The sequence below is a fragment of the Sardina pilchardus genome, chromosome 1 (assembly GCF_963854185.1).
Source record: "Sardina pilchardus chromosome 1, fSarPil1.1, whole genome shotgun sequence".
Lineage (NCBI taxonomy): Eukaryota > Metazoa > Chordata > Actinopteri > Clupeiformes > Clupeidae > Sardina > Sardina pilchardus.
The window spans coordinates 31,639,427-31,659,896 of NC_084994.1; the positions used below are offsets into that span (position 1 = coordinate 31,639,427).

The 20,470-nt window shown below is 42.5% G+C and overlaps 1 protein-coding gene across 1 annotated transcript; it reads right to left on the reverse strand.

The window, feature by feature from the left end:
- Nucleotides 1-121: 121 nt before the first annotated feature.
- On the reverse strand, nucleotides 122-17,694 carry psen2 (presenilin 2). The gene is made up of 11 exons (XM_062542199.1): nucleotides 17,467-17,694; nucleotides 16,992-17,164; nucleotides 15,833-16,047; nucleotides 13,803-13,944; nucleotides 12,148-12,215; nucleotides 9,686-9,906; nucleotides 8,741-8,839; nucleotides 7,445-7,516; nucleotides 6,734-6,850; nucleotides 6,319-6,434; nucleotides 122-1,987 (listed from the first exon to the last, which is right to left on the reverse strand). The coding sequence occupies exons 2-11, from the start codon at nucleotides 17,121-17,123 to the stop codon at nucleotides 1,832-1,834; spliced, it is 1,338 nt and encodes a 445-aa protein (XP_062398183.1). The 5' UTR covers nucleotides 17,124-17,164; nucleotides 17,467-17,694; the 3' UTR covers nucleotides 122-1,831.
- Between the last annotated feature and the right edge of the window lie 2,776 nt (nucleotides 17,695-20,470).

Here is a 20,470-nt window from a genome sequence, read left to right on the forward strand (position 1 = left end):
AATAAAAAAAAAATACAAAAAAAAACTTGCCTTCCTCCAGAAGAACCTTCTGTGCTGTAGCTTTTGTCAATAAATGTACACAATACTGCAAATGAAAGATAAGTGGACAGAACCTCTACACTTACAGTACACTTGAGTTTGATTTATTCCACCATGTAACACTTGACATCATTACAAGACAGACAAAAAAGGAACTCCCTTTTACAGGGACACTTCATTTGCAACAAGTGTTTGGATATAAAATCAATTAAAATATTACACCTTTTGTATTACATTCTATAAAATATATATAATTCTTCTTCAATACAAAGTCTACTTACTCTAAGTTAAAGCACTCCGTTCAAACAGTAGCCCACCACTCCTAAGATACAGGGGTATCTTCGTCACAGTTTTTCTATTTTTGTTTTCAGATGCAAACAAAACCTGACCAGACTTTTCCCTGTTAGCTTATTAGCCTTTAGCCTTCAATTAAGAGTTTTTTTTTCAGCCGCAAACCTGAAAATGAGACAAATCAATGCTATAAGTACTGAAAAAGACTTAAGCAAAAAAAAAAAAACCTGTTCAAGAAAAGGGCTTTTTATATTACAATGTCATTGATACTGAATATTATACTGGTCAAACGCGATGGATCTTGATCAAACAGAACTGACAAAGTTAAGAATGAAATTACGTAGTATCTTAGTTGCTGTTCGGTATGCTTACAATTAAGGGATATGGCCTTCAGGATATTGTTTCCGCCATGATTATTAGAGAATGGACTACAAAGTTTTTGCCGCTGTTGTTGGAGCCCTGTAAGGTTTCAGATTAAAAGTGTATTGAAATGTTAGGCGAAATACACTAGTCAACCTGAAAAAAGCGGTAACAGTGAACTAATCTCAATATGTAGGTATACTGAGAATAGTTCAATATCTTGGCAGTCTGAGCCGTTGCGGTGTTGCAGACATTCAGTTGTTGCACTGAATATGTTTGTCAGGATGAGACGTTTTTTATGGCATAATGCTGCAGTGGTCTAAAGTATATATATCTTTTTTTGTTGTTTAATATTTTCAATCGAGTAGTAAATTCCTACTAATTTCTAATCTTCCAGTTAGAGGGACATCACAAGGAGCCTAAAGAAGGTTGAGATACTCGGAGTTTCAAATTTCTTTTATAAAACAAAAAACAAAAGAAGGTTTCTCTTAAAGAGAAGGTTCTGTTTTTTTTTTCTTCTATCGCCCAAGGGGAGATAGATGGGAGGAAGGATTTCATGGTTTGGAAAGTTGAAGATCACGTTGTGTCACAATCCATTTACAGCATTGGCAAGCGAGACTGTTAGGTTGCGTATGCAGTAACACCGAAAGAACATTGCTGTACGTGTTGCAGCTACATCTGACAATCAAAAGACTCATTCAATCTGATCAAGAAAAAACGTGAGTATATATATGGCACATTTTTTTTGTTTGCTTGCTTGTTTTTCTCCAAAAAAGAAAAAAAAATCATAGCAGTGCTCTACACCGAAACAATTCCTTTTCTCAGGCCTTGCAAAGTGCCGGAAAGTTCACATAATCATAAAAAACAGGAAATGCCACAAGTCAATGGAGGAGGGAGGGGGCAAAAAAAAAGAAAACAAAAATGAAGCCACGGCAACAGAGGGTAAAAAAAAAGAAAATAGAAACAGAACAGCAGGGCCTTGCGAGGACTCTTTGGGTGATTCAGAACCCGTCCCAGTTCCAGAACCCGTCCCAGCCCCATACAACACCCACATCCCCACACACGTGTGTGTGTGTGTGTGTGTGTACACGCTGTTAATCTTTGGGGTTGTGGGGTGGGTGGTGGGGGGGGGGGTCATAGGTCATATGTAGAACTGATGAGCAGCGAGGCTGTCCATGAAGGGCCTCACCAGGTTGTCGGTGGAGAAGTAGAAGACCAGGCCGAAGGTGATGGAGATGGGCAGCGCCGGCAGGGCCTTCTTAAAGATGGCCAGCAGCAGGAGGGTCAGGCAAAGACCCTGACACACAACAACAACAACAACATTAATTTGACAGAACTATACAATATTGATATAGAATATGCAATATCACTCATTTACCAATATATTTGTTCTGGAGTTGTTCATTAGAGTGTCTACGTATCTTTTGATTTACTAACCTTTTGGTATATTGTCCTACCTATGGTGGTCCTGACACCATTTAGCTTTTGACATATTCTAGTTAATATTTTTGGGTATTTTGATGTCAAATTATTTAGCATTGTTAAGTTTTAGTATTTTTAGTAAGTATTAGTCAGTAGTTTTCTAGTAACACTTTTTAGCCAATATAAAGCCATTTTATCCTTTAAAACATATTATTCAGTTTCGTCTCCATCCTGGTGACATTCTACCATGTCACTGTACAGCCAAAGACACTCACTTGACATCATAAAACACATTGCTTCAAAGAAACTGTAGTGTACTGTTGTAAAATTTCACAATCTTCTCTTGCCATCTTTCCATTAGTGGGTATTTTCATAAAAAATAAGCCTAATAGGCCTGACAAATCTCACCAAATACCTCCAAGTCAGCTGCTGAAAGCAGAGAGTCAAAGCTTTAACTAACTACACAAAATAAATCACTCTGTTTTCTCCTTAAACCTCATTTACAACAAGCATGCTTTCAATCCCCTCTGGCTACAGAAAAACACTGCAAACAATTCAACTATTCATTACTATCTCATATGACACTGAGATCATTGCAACAGCCAAAGACAGCGATCTCAAAAGAGGTAACAAATGACTCCCCCTAGATTGCTAGGGGCACTGTCTCAACGTCTCCTTTTTGACTTAACTGTGATGAATTCACCCAAAACTACTCAGGCATACTGTATTCTACATTATACAACAATTGGGTTCTATGAAGCTGTTTCTTTGATTCTGATTGGCCGAGAGACGTTCCATGAGTTGAAATATCCCACGATAATCCACTCGTACTTTTCACAGCTAATAATAAATCACTCCGCGATACAATGTCAAGTTGTGAAGTGAAAAACGAACTGTCACGTTGCATCCAAGCTGAAATACAGACGCTCACAACATAAAATATGACGGAGGTGGATATTAGCTAGTTGGATGGCATGTAGGCTAAGTAAAATAGTGATGTTTCAAAGCTAAAAGCATGTCCTAACCAGACGCAATGCGAGCTAACGTTTATTAGGCTACATTGCTTGACAACGGGAGAGATAGAACTGGCTTTTGGAACTAACGACTGGCCTTTGGCCATAGCAACCATTTAGAACTAGTAACGTGGCGGAGAGAAGTAGTTCTACAAACAAGACAGTTTTAGCGATTTAAACGTTTACATTATAATGGGAAATTAGCGCAAAAAACAAGTGGTAGAATTGTTGTATAAAAGCAATATAGCACTCGTGATCGTGGGTTGTTGCTGGATATTCCCACGGGTGTTGTTGCCTGCGCCACTCGGCCTCCGGCCTCGAGGCTACGGCCGAACAACACCCGTGGGAATATCCAGCAACAACCCACTCCCACTCGTGCTATATTGCTTAAGTATGTGTCGGGCTTGTTGTGCTGTAGGAATGCTATTGGGATTAACCAACTGTACAGGAATGCTATTGGGATTACCCTACAGGAATGCTATTGTGATCAATCTATAGGAATGCTACTGAGATTAATCTACAGGAATGATACTGGGATTAAAGGTGCACTATGAGATCCTTTTTGACGTCACTTCTGTTAACGTTCCATAAACACCAAAACAAAACAAACGGGGGCGCAGGATTTTAGAATGTTCGTTGTGGAGTCGGAATAAATTGTTGCAAATCCGACATCAGCGTTCTATGCTTCCCCCTTCTGTCGGACTGACTGTCAGCTGAGTTATAGCAAAGTCTTTTTCAAGCAAGTGTCTCTGGTTATAGCCAGCTTAATTTCCTTAGCCTTTTAATCCCCCATAAATACCAGTGGCCTAGGTCTAGTGAGGGAAATTAGCTTTATTTGTTATTAAAATATGACGAGGAGGACCCCAACGAATTTCCTTCCACAACATCGGAAATCCTTACATAAACAGTCTGATAGTCTATGGATAGCGCTGCCATATCCTACTAAACATGCCTTAAACGTCGTCAAACTATTTTATGTCCCGACTCGACTGTATGTGGCCTCGACAATTTGCGCACAGTAGCCTGGGCCTAGAGAAAGGGAGCGAGCGACATCTTTAGCCTACTGTCTATGAGCGACAGAGCACAGCAGCCAATTATGAAAAAGACGAATACCGTTAGACCAAGTTAACTTCAAGGATACGCTAGGCTGTCGTGGTTAGTAGGCTAGGCTGTCTGTCAATGTTGCAGTTGAGAGAAATAAGAGAATATGGGCTAGGCCTACAATGAACCTATTCTCTCAAGTCAGTCGACAACGAAAGATAGGCTACAACATGATGCAATTGGATCGGTCTTAAATTAAGCTATGGCATTGCAAACGACCGCTACAGGCATCAAGCTTGTGTTTTTTTGTGCTTTCACAGACTGCACGACAAGCTTTCACTGGAAGCAGCATATGCAGCGTGTTTTACAATTTTGATTATGATCACTGCTTCTTCATTACTCACAACACCTGTTCGGTCCTGTTCTGGACTCCCGTTTTAAAAGTAGGCTTATAGTGGTTGTCGTAGCCTACCATGTTACTTGACTTAGCCTATACATTATATAGTGATTGGTAATGCGCCAGTGGCCGTAAACAAAGGTTAACTTAGCCTATGGATAGAAAATAAGAAAAAAGATGATAATATAACGTAGCTAAGTTAGTTTGCCTGCTAGCTAGCTTAACAGAATATCCCAATGGGAATTGATGTGATCTATCCAGCGCATTTATAGGCCTACATTAGCCTATCTGACTAAGTAAAGGCCTAGGCTATTACCTCCTTATTCAGTGGAAAGTTGAAAAAATGATAAATCGTGCCTTTCACACGGCCAGATCTTGCAGTTCATTACCGAGTAAACAAAAAAAAAAAAAAACCGCTGACAACGGCAAAAACAGCTGTTTAGGTGGGTTTATGATTGAACTGTGTCTGAAATGTTGCGCTGAGTTTACTAGTGGCGCGCCTGACGTCGAACTCAGAGCTTCATTCTTTTGACGTAATAACTGATCAATCTGGCTCTGTTCTAGAATCTTTGGTTTGTTATTGTTTTGGTGCACATCCTGCGCCCCTATTGTTGTTAACGTTTGTTTTGAGGATCACAGCCCCTGTGTTGTCTTTTGATATCGGGTTTTTTCACATCGTATTCAGTGGACAGACAGCAAGCTGATCAAGGGGAGAAACATACGATTTGAGATACAAATGAAATCTCGCTAAGATCAAGCAGGATCTCATAGTGCAGTCTCTCCGCTGGGCGCCATCAAGTCGCGATAAGCCGACTGACGAGCATGAACGAACAGGAAGGGAACATATTGCAAAAGTAATTCCATAGGAAATATATAGTTATACTGTCTACATTGGCATGATGAGTAACACAGCTCAAAATGTTTTCAATATGTCCCCCTGTCTTTCCTGTTCGTTTGTGCTCGTCAGTCGACTTATCGCGACTCACCACTAGATGGCGCCCAGCGGAGAGATTCTATGAAGGTACTGCTTGAATAAACAGTCTTTTTTTAATAAACTTCCTGTGCACTTCCAAAGTTCTAAGTATCTCGTTTTAAATGTCAGGACCCTCAGAAGTCTACCAATGCAGGGTGGAGTTACTTGGAACCTTTTTAATGGTTTAAAAATAGCGATTTAGCTGCATAGGGTACGTTTTGCCCAATCTAATAGATTGAAGCCTACTGCAAGCTCGGCTGAAAACAGCGGAGTTTGGAATGCACGGGGGTGAGCGAAGGTGGCTCTTTAACAAACGTAAGTACTCCTCAACATGTTTCGGTACAGTTAAGGTCAATTTCACACCGGAATTCTCCTTTAAGAAATACCTTGATCTATGCAGTAGTGGCAGCACTAGGCCATATGAACCACCGTCAGTGTTGAACTAAAGGCACACCTTTTTTACCTCCCCTGGTAGCACCAGTTATACTCACAACCAGGATGGCCACGAATTGGGATTCGTCTATAGGAATGCTATTGGCATTCAACTACTGAAATGCTATTGGAATTCAGTAACTGAAATGCTTTTGGAATTCAGCTAAAGGAATGCTACGGATTCAGCTACAGGAATGTTATTGGGATTCAGCTACAGGAAAGCTATTGGGATTCAGCTACAGAAATGTTATTGGGATTCAGCTACTGAAATGCTATTGGATTCAGCTACAGGAATGCTATGGATTCAGCTACTGCAATGCTATTGGGAACAGAAACACTGTTGTACTCACGATCAGGATGGCCACGAAGCAGGCCAGCGTGGTGTTCCAGTCGCCCCCGGTGGCCGCCGCCTTCCCCACCAGCACGCTGTAGAAGATGAAGTCCCCCAGGCCCAGCTTCACGCCCCCTGGCACGGGCACGGGGCAACAGAACAGGGGTGTTAGCGACGCTAACCTTGACGCTAACTCAAGTGGGCTGTATCCCCATTGCTCATGCTAGTTTACTTTAATATTTCGTGTATGCCTTTTTTTCACTGATTTAACCGATGGAAAACATTACGATATGCATTAACGCACTGAGCAATAGACTCTCCACAAATGGTACATTTTCCACAGGCAATAGATATCTCCAGAAGCAGCCTTGAGAGAAATTCTGTGGACTTGTGAGTGCATGACGCATCACCATGGAAATGTTAGAGCCACTCACGGTCTTCCTCCATTTCCTCTACCGAGTAGCTCCTCCCCATTCCTCTGAGTGATGGGCTCTCTCTGCCCGCCCCTTCCTGTTCAAGGATTCCTCCATCACTCTGATGCATTTCCTCATCTGGAGGAGTAAACAACAAACAACAACATATATTAAAAAAAAACAACATACATGTACAGCCATTACTGATATAATCCCTCAAACCTCAAACATTTTTCAACAGAGCTGTGTATCCAAGTATGTCTGAATGACATATACAGTATCAAAAAAGAGAAGCAATTGCTCATGTCCAAAACATCTTGTGAGTCAGTGCTGACTTTGTTCCTTTAAAAGGTTGTTTTTTTTTCAAATGATATTAGTAAAGACTGGCCATTTCAGAGGACATGCTCACTCAATTTCTTGAATTTCCCCCTTGGGAACAATAAAGTATCTATCTATTTATCTATCTATCTATCTATCTATCTATCTATCTATTACACTATAAAGTTGATATTTTCAATAGGTTTTAGATATCATTTGGAGGAAAAACACTCACATTCATGGAAAAACACTGGAACAGAGAGAAAGATGACGAGATAGAACCCGACACGTTTGGGTGTGCGGGATGACGCCGCTCGGCTGCCAAACACTCCATCAAACTATCAACGATCCGAAGAGCAAGCGGAACACGCACTTCACCTTCAAAGGACCCAGACTAACAACACCTGCACTCACCTGAGTCATGATACACTGGCTCCGCTGCTGCTGTAGGTGGATTGGCCATCCCCACCATCCAGACCATGGCGGCTAAAAAAACATAGGGAAATAGTATAGTATATATAAATATAGTATAGAAATAATATAGGGAAATAGTATAGTATATAGAAATATAGTATGGAAATAATATAGGGAAAGAGCATAGTATATAGAAATATAGTATAGAAATAATATAGGGAAATAGTATAGTATATAGAGATATAGTATAGAAGTAATATAGGGAAATAGTCAGGTTTCACTTCAGCTGCATGCTGTGACAAAGGACTAATCATCTACAGTAGTCAGTGCAAAGCAAGAGGAACCTGATGCTCCCATCTCAGAAGTACGGAATGCTTGTGGCAGTTTATGAGAAACGAGAGAGCATGTGGGAAATCAAGACATATCTTACAAATAAATACTAAAGTATGGGGAACTTTTGTAGATGTGAGAGTGTTGATTAATACAACAAATGAGACAGAGTATGTAAACATCTATCTGTATCAGAACAGCAGCATGTTTATGTTGTTCCTTGCCTCTATCTGGAATAATTTCCCTAAAGATATGAAGTCCTGTCCCACTATCTATCAGGATCTTTATATCTATGTTTTTGATGACCTTGGGTCAATTGTTCAATTGTGTTTACATGTGCTACATAAGTAAATAAATGTGATGTGACTTGACTAAATATAAGTATGTATGCATAGGAGTAAGTTGCTTATGTATGCATAAGTTGATGTGACATTAATGTCATACACACTGAGGAAGGCAGAACGCAGAAACGCGTCTGTGGAATAAATGGTGATTATTTATGCATAGTGCTAGCCTGGGTTTTCCCATACTGCCTTGCGCGGTGATTTCAATCCCGCTGCTAAGCCAGTCTGGAAACTAACGCCCAAATGTTCGCCTGATGTTGGCGAACCAATCACAGAACATCCGAGAAGTTTCCGTTGCCTTCTTGCGTCTACATTCGACGCCAAAGGATTTACGGCAGCCCTTAGCGTTGCATACGAACGAGTTGGGTGAGCTATGCGCATTTGATAGACATCCGTGGCGCCCAATGAACGGATCTGGGCATTTTTTCAAATACGAGAAAATGAACGTCTGGTTGCCAGACCACGTCTCATTTGAGAAGTGGGAGGCGTTAGCCAGGCTAGCATAGTGCAGCCTTTCTTCTTGTTTTTCCAATTGTAGCTTATCATTTGGTCAGCACTCTAAAAATATTATAACTCTTGAGTGAAGTCTGCTCCTACCCTTATGAGCACTAATGAGACCTACATGAGTATATGAGAGCAGGGAAAATGGGCTCGTTCCTCTCCTGCGCCGTCTCCACCAGCATTCTCAGAGGACCCTTCGGACACAGCACAGCAATTAAATCTGAAACACACACACACACACACACACACACACACACACACACACACACACACACACACACACACACACACACACACACACGTTAGTCTCAGAATGAGCACAGGGATAGAGTGCATCTGAGGTCAGTGAAACCAGAGACATAACACAAAGATTCCAGTCCTTGACTATGATTGAGTTGCAGTTGAAGCTGCTGGCTTGGGTCTCATGCTTATCATCAACACTCTGTAGCTTCTAAAATCATTTTAAACCATGCATGGCCTCTTGGGGCCTTATGCTTCAATAAGACAACTGGCCATTTTGGTTGTTGATCATTATTTAAAAACTGTGGTTTTTCTTCCTTCTCTGCTTCCTTCATCCTTTATTTCCTTTTTTTCCTTTTTCTTCCTTCCTTTCTTTCTTCCCGTCTGTCTGTCTCCTTTATTACCTCCGCCAAGGAGGCTATGTTTTCATCGGGGTTTGTTTGTTTGTCTGTCTGTCTGTCTGTCTTTTTGTTTGTTTGTTTGCAAGGTAACTCAAAAACTTATGGATGGATTTTGATTAAAGTTCAGGGAAGGTCTGAAATGACCTAAAGAAGAAACAATTAAATTGTGGGAGTGATCCGTATCACTGTCTGGATGCAGGAGGCTCCCCCCTCCCTCCCTCCCTCCCTCCCTCCCTCCCCTCCCTCGCTCACTCCCTCCTCCCTCCTCCCTCCTCCCTCTCTCCCTCCCTCCTTCCCTCCTTCCTTCTCTCCCACCCTCCCCTCCCTCCTCCCTCCCCCCTCCCTCCCCCCTCCCTCCCTCCCTCCCTCCTTCCTTCTCTCTCACCCCCCCTCCCCTCCCCTCCCTCCCCTCCCTCCCTCCTCACCGTAGACGGAGATGGCTCCCAGGATGACCCAGGCGGACCACTCGGGCAGGAACTTGATGAAGATGAGGGCCATGAGGGCGCTGATGATGATGAGGTAGGCCTGCTGCAGCTGCAGCGGCCCCTTCCAGTGGATGCACACCATGCCCACCGCCCCGAAGTTCCAGATGATCATCACCAGCGTCGGGTAGTCCATCGCCACGTTGTACGTCTTGAACAGCTCACTGATATTGGGGGAGGGGGGGGGGGGCAATAGAGGGAGGCAATGGAGGGGGCAATAGAAAGAATGGGGGGGGGGCAATAGAGAGAGAATGGGGGGTGGAGGGAGGCAATAGAGGGAGAATGTGGAGGAGGAGGAGAGAGAGAGAGAGGTTGATATTGAGGGAGGCAATGGAGGGGGCAATAGAAAGAATGGGGAGGCAATGGAGAGAGAATGGGAGGTGGAGGGAGGCAAGGAGAGAGAGAGAGAGAGAGAGAGAGAGAGAGAGAGAGAGAGAGAGAGGTTGTACGTCTTGAACGTCTCACTGATTAAAAACGGATATAAAAAAGAAGGTTACGGAGACATTGGCCCTTTCTCAGATGGAATATTGCAGCATTGTCTGGACAAATGCCACCAAAGAACATCTGGCAAAACTTCAGCGTGTCCAGAACAAAGCAGCACAACTTGTTCTTAGATGTTCACACAGGACAAACATTAACCACATGCACTCACACGTAAACTGGTTGAAAGTTGAAGATGCATGCATGCTGAATGCATCCATATTAACATCAACATGGACCATTTTAAACACATTTAAACACATTCAAAACACCACTGAGTCAATATAACCTCTTCTGCAAAAGTTCTAATACCCATTACCATAACACAAGGTATGCAGCTGCGGGGCGATTTACTGTACCTAAGGTCAATTCCAACTCCTTTCATCGCACAGTCAGATATAGAGCAATTGCAGCATGGAACAAATTGCCAACTTTTTTAACTAAAATAAAACATACGTTCAAAAAACACATGAAAAAGCATAACAGCTGTGATCTGAACAGTAGGGGGTATACACTATATTGCCAAAAGTATTGGGTCACCTGCCTTGACCCCCATATGAACTTCAGTCACATCCTATTCTTAATCCATAGGGCTTAATATGACGTCGGTCCACCCTTTGCAGCTATTACAGCTTCCACTCTTCTGGGAAGGCTTTCCAGAAGGTTTAGGAGTGTGTTTATGGGATTTTTTCACTGATATTAGATGAGGAGACTGGCTCTCAAAGGTGTTCTGTTGGGTTGATATCAGGACTCTGTGCAGGCCAGTCAAGTTCATCCACACCAAACTCTGTCATCCATTTTTGTATGGACCTTGCTTGGTGCACTGGTACGCAGTCATGTTGGAACAGGAAGTGACCATCCCCAAACATCCCACAAAGTTGGGAGCATGGAATTGTCCAAAATCTCTTGGTTAATGCTGAAGCATTCAGAGTTCCTTTGACTGGAACTAAGGGACCAAGCCCAGCTCGGGGATGGCCCTTTCCTGTTCCAACATGACTGTGCCAGTGCACCAAGTATAAACAATCAACACTCAATCAGCTCTCAAGGCATTGCTGTTGCTGTAACAGACTGAAAATGTAACTAAAGCCAATTATCCTTTTTTTGTTTTGTATATCCCTTTTTTGTATACGTTCTTTTTTGTTTATTTCCCCCCCTGACAGTTGGGCCTTGATGCTATGACAAAGTGTCCAGAGAGACACATTCACATGTGTGCATCCACATGTTCCTGTACCTAGTTTAGAATTACTGCAGTGGTAGTAGCACAAAGGTACATCAAAAACATCAAAAGCGTTGGTTACATTCCCAGGAAATGCACACAAGTTACCGGTAGATTCTTTTTTTAGTCTGTACTGAGTCACTTTGGATGAGAAGTGCCTATTAGGGCCAACGTGCAGCGCAGATGCAAACAATAGTGGCAGTGTTGGGGAATATCACTCATGATATGGTTCTTCTGTATAGCTTCTGCAGGGCTAACATGTGACCTCATACAACCATTTTCTAAATTCCCAGAGAAAAGAGCAACGTAATAACCAGCACCAGAGCTGGTATTCACTTGTGTCTGGTCACAGTGTCCAGATTGGCCTGAGGGCCTCTGGAAAATCAACTGGCAGAACAACAACTACGGGAGTGTCATATGAGAATACAAAATGACAAAGATATACTGAATAGAAGTAAAATGAGAAGGAAGAGAGAGAGAGCAAGAGAGAGAGAGCGAGAGAGAGAGAGAAAGACCAGCTGCAAAAGGAAGAGAAAGGAGGGAGAGAGATAGAAGGAGAGAGATACCAGTTGGAAAAGAAAGAGATATGGAGAATGAGTCTTGGAAGAGTAAGAAAGATGAACGAGGGAGAGAGAAATAAAGAAAGAGAGAGAGAGAGAGAGAGAAAGAGATGAAGAGAGAAAGAGAAAGTAGCTCCAGTGAGACTCACCCCAGGTACATGAAGCTGAACCAGAAGAGCAGCATGAGGGAGGAGAGGATCAGCCAGCCGTGGATAAACTGTACACACAAACAAACAAACAAACAAACAAACAAACAAACAAACAAACAATCAGAAACAAAAGTCCTTAGCAGGGTGTCCTCATGCATACAACTGCATTAAACAGCATCCAAATGTGTTCAGTCACAGTCAACTGAAGTTCACACAGTCATGTTTTTACTGCCATTGGTGTCTTTCAGTGCTGTGTGGAACACCACAGACCTCCAGGGAAATTAAACGCTCACAGAGAACAATCACTTCAGGCACTACAGTGGGATGAGAGCACTGCATCGGTTTTAGAGTGTCGGGACAGGGCCATATTTTTGTATCCAAACCAAGTAATTATTTATGACTTATACTGTGTCTAAGAATCTTGCTACCAATAATGAAACAATACCATGGTAATTAAAACCTCAAGTAATATAATAGGCCTAGACAACAGGACAGCTCAGAGTGTTGAATGGATAACAAATATGGCTTTCATTAAAACATGAACTCTGTTGTGCCTTATAGGGTTGTGGATGTCACATGAAACAATACAGGAGGAAGTGGTCACTAAAGGCCAGTCTGCCTTTGCAGAGGTACTCAAATGAAGGTTGTGCAATCGTTTCATATCAGCCTTATCAGCATTTACTCTGTACTGCTATATGGGAATGTTAGTAAGAATGTGTGTGGGGGGGTGGGGGGGGGGGGATTAGAGATTAGAGTAAGCTTCATTTTCAAACCAAACAAAATTAATACCTGTATGAAATGAGTATTTATCTGTATTTATCAGCAGGGCTGACAACTGCACCTCAGCACCCACTAGCAGCAAGGGGCGTGTTTCCCAAAACTGTAGTTGTAACAAAGTTAGCAACTTTGTTGGAGGCAACCAGCCTAGATGCTAACAGGTTAGCGAGTGCGGTTTTGGGAAACGCACCCCCAGGTTGTTCCCCTTACAGCTGGGCTGGCTACACTGAAGCATTCCACTCATGGCACCTAAACATAGTTTTTGCAAGACTGCTCTAATTTTGTTTCAAATGTGCACTCGGCTCTCTCTCGCATCTGGTGCAGGCAGTTCTGTGGACTGTAGTGGAAGTTAATCGCCGCAGCCTCTACGCTCCACAAACGGAACGCTTCAGTTCCCTGCCCGGCTGTTAAAGAGGTGGATGTGCACTTGGCTCTGTCGCATCTACTGTAGAGCAGGCACTTCTGTTGACTGTTGACTGAAGCCTCTACACTCCACAAACGGAAACGCTTCAGTTGTGTGCATAGTCCTGGCTGTTAAAGAGGTGGATAGCAGTTCAGGGAGACTCGGGGCGGTGTCAGTTCAGGGAGACCACTGATCTATAAAGAATAACTGGATAGACTATGCCATTGTTGCCGCCCCATCAACAATGAAAGCCAATGGAACTGTCCCGAGTGGTCCCAATATGGCGGCGCAGTGTTCAAGTTCCATTGTTGCCGAACGGCAACATTCTTTTACTGTCTATGCATTCGACTGGCAAGTGGTCCCAATATGGCCGCCGCGCTGAGGCTTCAGGTTTATGACGTAGATGCGCTATCCCAGTTATTCTTTATAGATCAGTGAGGGAGACTCGGGGGGGGGGGGGGGGCGGTGTCCTCACCTTGTAGCAGCGGTACTTGTAGAGCACCACGAGGAAGATGGTCATGACGACGATGACGCTGATCATGATCATGGTGTTGAGCACGGAGTTGAGCAGGCGGCGGCCCACGGAGGGCGTGTCCTCGGTGAAGGGCGTGTAGATGCTGAGCAACAGGAACAGGAAGTCAGACTCACACACTCTCATTCATTCGTCTTTTCATAGGTGCCTCTCATGTAAAGTTTATACGTCCTCCCTCGCTCCTCGGGCCTCGATCCTCACTGATCTACATAAAAAATGATGGGGCGGCAACAACAATAGTCTATCCCTTCGTCTATCTTTCTTTATATAGATCAGTGAGGATCGAGGCCAGAGGAGCGAGGGAGGACGTATAAACTTTACATGAGAGGCACCTTATGGGTGCCTCTCAACATCTCTCCTCGATCCTCGAGGGGCGTTCTTCCCACCGATCTATAACTAACTCTGGATAGACTATCCCATTGTTGCCGCCCCATCATTCTTTATGTAGATCAGTGAGGATCGAGGCCCGAGGAGCGAGGGAGGACGTATAAACGCTGCATGAGAGGCACCTACTCTCATTCGCTTTTTTATGGGTGTCTCTCAACATCTCTCCTCGATCCTCGAGGGGCGTTCCCACTGATCTATAACTAACTCTGGATAGACTATCCCATTGTTGCCACCCCATTATTCTTTATGTAGATCAGTGAGGATTGAGGCCCGAGGAGGGAGGGAGGACGTTTAAACCCCCGAATGAGAGGCACCCTATCTATCCTCCCTTCCTACTTCGGTCCTCGTTCCCACTGATCTAGATAAAGAATGATGGGGCGGCAACAATGGGATAGTCTATCCAGTGCTAGTTATAGATCAGTGGGAACGAGCCTGGATGACCGAGCATCGAGGATCGAGGAGAGAGGTTGAGAATGGGCCAATGAGACCTAATCTCCCCATCGCCATAATGTTATACTACAAAAGGCACCTCAGGATCACATTACACTGCATGTAAGGACCGGAAGACAGACTCACAGAGACCTAATCTCCCCTCGAGCCACAACCCACCCCACCCACACACACACCATCACATAACAGAGTCTTGCTTCAGATCTGGGTTGATTATTCTGAAGCTATGTAAAGCTCATATAGCTATTCTGTAATGATACACTATAAAAGGCATCTCAGTATGACATTATACTGCATGTAAGGAAACCAGATATATGACTGTGGAGAGAAAGAGGAAGTCTGTCCCCCTAGAGATAGTGTTTGTGTCTGTGTGTGTGTGTGTGTGTGTGTGTGTGTGTGTGTGTGTGTGTGTGGGTGGGTGGGTGTATGTGTGTGTGTGTGTGTGTTCTTTTCTACAGAAGCTGACACACTTGATGATGACCAAATAAACCACCGGGCACAGCAAGAGGAAGTCCGTTGAGGCCAATCAACTAACATACTCCTTTGGATAACACCTGAATATCACATCCTACTGTAAGGAGACGACATCTTAAGCCTTACTTCCAATATCCTAAATTCATTACAAAAGGAGGATGACGAATCATAACATAAGATAGACTAAGGGGCAGCCTTCTGAAACATTCAAGACATCGTATGGCCTCCTTACACCAAACAACTTTGACAAGATTTGGGAAAGATTCTTAAAAGATTGGAGTCTTCTAACTAGTGCCCCCCAAGCCTCAAGCCTTACTCAAAAGACTACAATCTTTCAAGAATCTTTCCCAAATCTTGTCAAAGTTGTTTGGTGTAAGTGGCCCCAATAAACTTCAGAATTATTCAACTAAGATTTCCAACGAATGGGACAGGGCAGTTACTCGCACCACAGAGCCAAGATAATCCGATCAACAACAAGACACTGTGCAAAATGACACCAGATGTAACGTCCCCATATTATAATGAGGGCAACCACATGCAAAGCAGCGTCAGAAACCATGGTCTTGTATCTATCATTATCCAAAACACTTGGTGTCTGTCTGTGTGAGGAGCATATGTGTGTGTGTGTGTGTGTGTGTGTGTGTCCAGACGATGCCACTCACAGCTGCTGGCCGTTCTTCTCCGTGTAGAAGCTGACGGACTTGATGGTGGCCACGACGACCACCATGCACAGCGTGACTGGCACAAAGAGCATGATGACGTGCTTGGCCCCGTACTTCAGCGTCAGCTCCTCCTCGTCCGTCTCCGTCGACGACTCGCGGCCGGACACGGGCCGCGCCGGCCGCCTGGTCGGACTTGGCGTCCGCACCACATGCCGCTGCACAAGAAAAAAAAAAAAAAAGAACGTACCAATCAGATTTCACCTTTTCGCCCCTTTATTCGCCCCCTGCAGTTTTTTTTTTCCACATATCAAAATGTTCTTTATGGAACTAGCTTTTTCTCCCCTGCATTTGTTCTTTTGTTGTTGTTCGTTTCAAAAGGAGCTGGTAATGTCAATGTCAATCTATTTTCTACAGCAATTTGATACACAATAGCAGTTGACCGTTGACAGTTGACCATGGGAAATTATCCTTCCAAACAAAGTGATTGAGAGAATATCTGATGATGTATTCTCGAACTAGAGGACAAGCTGGGAAACCACTACTTGTAGCCTAATGCTAAAGTGATTACATGGGGCAACTTTTGGAGTTGCTGGGCAACCACATAGCCAGTTCCATGTGTTCTGACTAGATTGTCATTCAAAAATGTGCCTTTTCATGATAAAAAGGTAACAAATATAACCCAATAGCAATTTGACAACAAATATGGGAATGTCTAGATTACACCTGAAACAGCTTATTGACCTTGGGTTTCTCTACTAGCAGTGATGAGTAGAACAAAATATACAGAACAGTTTTTACAAGCAGACCAGACCATAATAAGCATCACAATGTCCAACTATGTTGCCTTTGACTTTGTCATCTGTGATCTGTCCCTTGTTTATGTGAGTGGTTTGTGTTGTATGTTGTTATGCTCCTCACTCCTCCTCCCATTGAGGGACAAATAAATACAGTTGAAGTTGAAGTTCCAACCGTTTGAGGGATAGGCCTATCATATAAAAAAAACCATCTCACAGACTCACATTTTGATATGTCACGTGTCGTGTGATACAGATTTCGCAGTTCCTATGCGCCATAGTTCCTAAACTTGTATTAGGCTACTTGTATTGCTCCTAAAACTGGTAAGGTCTGGCGGGGAACTGTAGCCTACAGGCCTACTAACCCTCTTTAGTTCTCCATCCTGAGGAAGGTCCATGTCAGAGTCTCGGTTGTAGCTCGGTACGGTCGGACTCTCGGGCTGGACCAAGGCTGTCCGTTCATTGCACACCTCCTCCTCGCTGTCCGAAGTATTCATGTAGTCTGGCGTTGGCAGCCACTAGATCAACATGCACACAGCTAGGGAAAAATCAAACCAAGAGGAACCTTAGGTGTGAATATATCGTGAGGTGACACCAAGCGTAACCATATATTTCTATCTACTGATTCACCCAGCATCAGGTCAACAGAGAAGAAAAACCTGTCTACTGTCCCATTGACAGACAGACGCGTGTTTGCTAATGGGGTGAACAACTCACCCCGTCACATTCCCGTGTATGTAGGCTACAGCCTACAATGTAGCTGACTTACGATGGAAATCGCTATGAGAGTAAAGCACGTAGCCTATTTCGTCAGCAAAAGCTTAAAAATACAATACTCACTGATGTTTTCCAATCCACTCAGCTAGCTCGCTTCGGTAACATACAAATATCGTCGACTACAAGTTTAAATGCCGTGCACAAAAACTGGACAGATGGAGTCTATATGCTCAAGAAGCGAATTATAGCTGTCCCCGCCTGACGCTTTTATAATTTCTCATCAATAAAGGCAAAGAATGCGTCAGTCTTCAGACTGACCGGCTATTTTTCCTCTCTGAAAAAACAACAAATGCCAAGAAGGAAGTAAGCTGCTCAGCTGATCTCTGCATGACCACGTGACGGTCACACCAAAGCTTACGTCACTTTAAATTGTTCTCTGTAGGTCTGGGTTGGACACAAATCCTCTCACACCTCCTGACTTTGGAACATTTCTCAAATCATCCTTGAGATTAGCAAAACAGTAGGCTGCATTTCTCAAAACAATTTCTACAAATGGTAAAACGCCATGGATTAGGCTAGCCTACCTGCAAAATCCAGTTTCTTGCCCAAAATCCTTAGTTCATCTCTCAAAACTAAATTTGGGTCATGTGAACATGTCAGTGCATCAGAATGACAAGTCCTTGTGTCATTATACCATAGACTGTAAAAAATTGTGTAGGCTACGGATAAGACAGTCAAATGGCTTAGTCATGTTGTCAGTGTACTTGGTAGACTGAGTAGGCTACAGTTGGGTCATGTGTACAGTTGAGACACCTTAAATATCTTGCCTGCAAACCAAGATCTATGATTTTTGTTACACATATTTAATCATGGGAAATTTGGACACTGCATATCTCCTGTCCAAAGATATTGGCAAAAGTATTTTTACCATAGTGAGAATTTCACTTAACCATGTTCCTTCCACAGTGAATATCTTATTACTCCAATGTGACTGTTAGGCTATACTTTTCTTACATCATTGCAAAGGTCATTCTGTGCTACAAACTGACATATTTCATGACATCCTTTCATGCAAGGTTGTTGCATTATTTAGAAAAATGTGCAAGATGGTCAGAAGGGTACAGTTGAGACACTTTGTCTCAACTGTACCCAGATAAAATCCCATTGGATTGCATGGTGTTTATTTGTGCATATTATGATGGCATTTAGGCAATATAGAACACAAATGTCAATAAAATGAATGTTTTTGATATTTAATCTATGTATTTTTAATGAATATATCTTATAACATGAAGATTTTAAGGATTACATCATAATTTGAAAATTAGCCATGATAAAACCAAGGGAAAAAAAATATATTTTCATCTTTAAACATTTGTCCCTGCATGTCTATCTGATGTGAATTTAGATTTTAAAAAATGGATTAAAATAAAAAGAAACACTCAGATTACACATTTTAAAAAGTTTGCTACATTTGCAGTGAATGGCTAGTCAGCCTTCCGGCATCATGAATGGGCGTCTCAACTGTACCATGTCTCAACTGTACTCAATATATTAGGGTACGGTTGAGACAAAATTCCACCTTGTGTTTATGAGTTAATTGTGAAAAATCTAAACAATTTACGGATATATACTTTGGGTTTTATTTTAGTGCACAGATCAAAGATATACCATGTAAAAAAACAGTTATTTTCAATGGCTTTTTACAGTCAAACTGTCAAGTGGTAATGGGGAAAGCAAAAACTGTCCCAACTGTACTCAGTCTACCCCTCTGGAGGGATGTTCTGAATCTGAAGCAATATGGCTGACGTTTTGATGACAATTTCTGTAAATTGTACTGTAGGTTACACCTATAGCCTAGTCTATGTGGGAGTTGGATTGCAAGAGACTGGACAAGATTCACATTTACGCTTTTACTGTTTCTTACTGTAATTTGTTGACAGACCATATCACTGCGATAAAGAAAGGAAAAGACTATGCAAAGTAGCCTACAAAGGGGAAACAAGGGGGGGGGGAAGTAGGAATGTGACCATAGGACAATCTCATAGGGAAACTGTAAATTCAGTGTTGTAGGAATTAGGCCTACAGTCTTCCTACACCTCCTGATGTTCCTGTCTTTTGGGCCAGAAATTCTCATATGACAACATGTTCAACCATTTTGCATGTAAAGACTTAGGCTATACTATGAACTAATGCCTAAATGTTGTGTGGGTGAGACTATTAGCCGATAATTGTAGGCTGATAATTTGCATGGATGTACCAACGCATTTGCAACTTGATCAAAGGAATGAGAAACTGCTTTTTTTGATGTGCACAAGTGACACAATGATCTGAAGATTGAACAGGTAGTTTTGAGAATTTCAATTCTGATCTGAGAAATGTAGCCTACCAAAGCGATTGAGAAAAAAATGTAATTTAAGTCATGCAGAAGATCATTTTAACGCTAGTTAAAATAGTTCAATGATTTTAGCCTGTGAATCACAAAAGCCACGTTGACCGATGCCTAATGTACATTATCGAACCGACTTGGAGATGTGTTCTTTCCTCCAGTCCAGGCCTGAAATCAAACCTGGATTATTAAACCAGGATATTGTTGCCTATCTATAGGCCTACTTTTACTTTTAACTACAACGTTTTCATCCCATAGGCCTACCTACAGATATTTTTCTTTGTAGGTCGGAACCCCAAACATGTGCCGTAGCTTAAGCTCCTAAATGACCTTGATGTTAAAGAGACTGCAACAAGCCTATAGTTGACTTCTAAAAGCCTATAATTAGAAGGTGGGATACTGTTGCGCTCTTGATGAAATTATTTTTAGTCAGGTGCGTTAAACCAAAAGATATCAGAAAAAGGTAGTGAGGGTTCGCACTCTGTAAAAAATAGACAAAGTCTTTGCTGAAGAAACTCTTTTTACTGGGTGAGCAGACGTTTCAGCCATTCGGCTATTCTCAATGCTCGTGCATTGAGAAAAGCCTATAATTAGGCAAGACCTATTATTAGTGTATTTTTCCCCCTTTGAGTATCTCTACAAATAGATTATCAGGTTTTTGTATCACATATTATTGCACCCAGCACTTGATAGTTTTCACACAATTAAAAGATAGCAAAATTCGTCTGGCCCACGTTG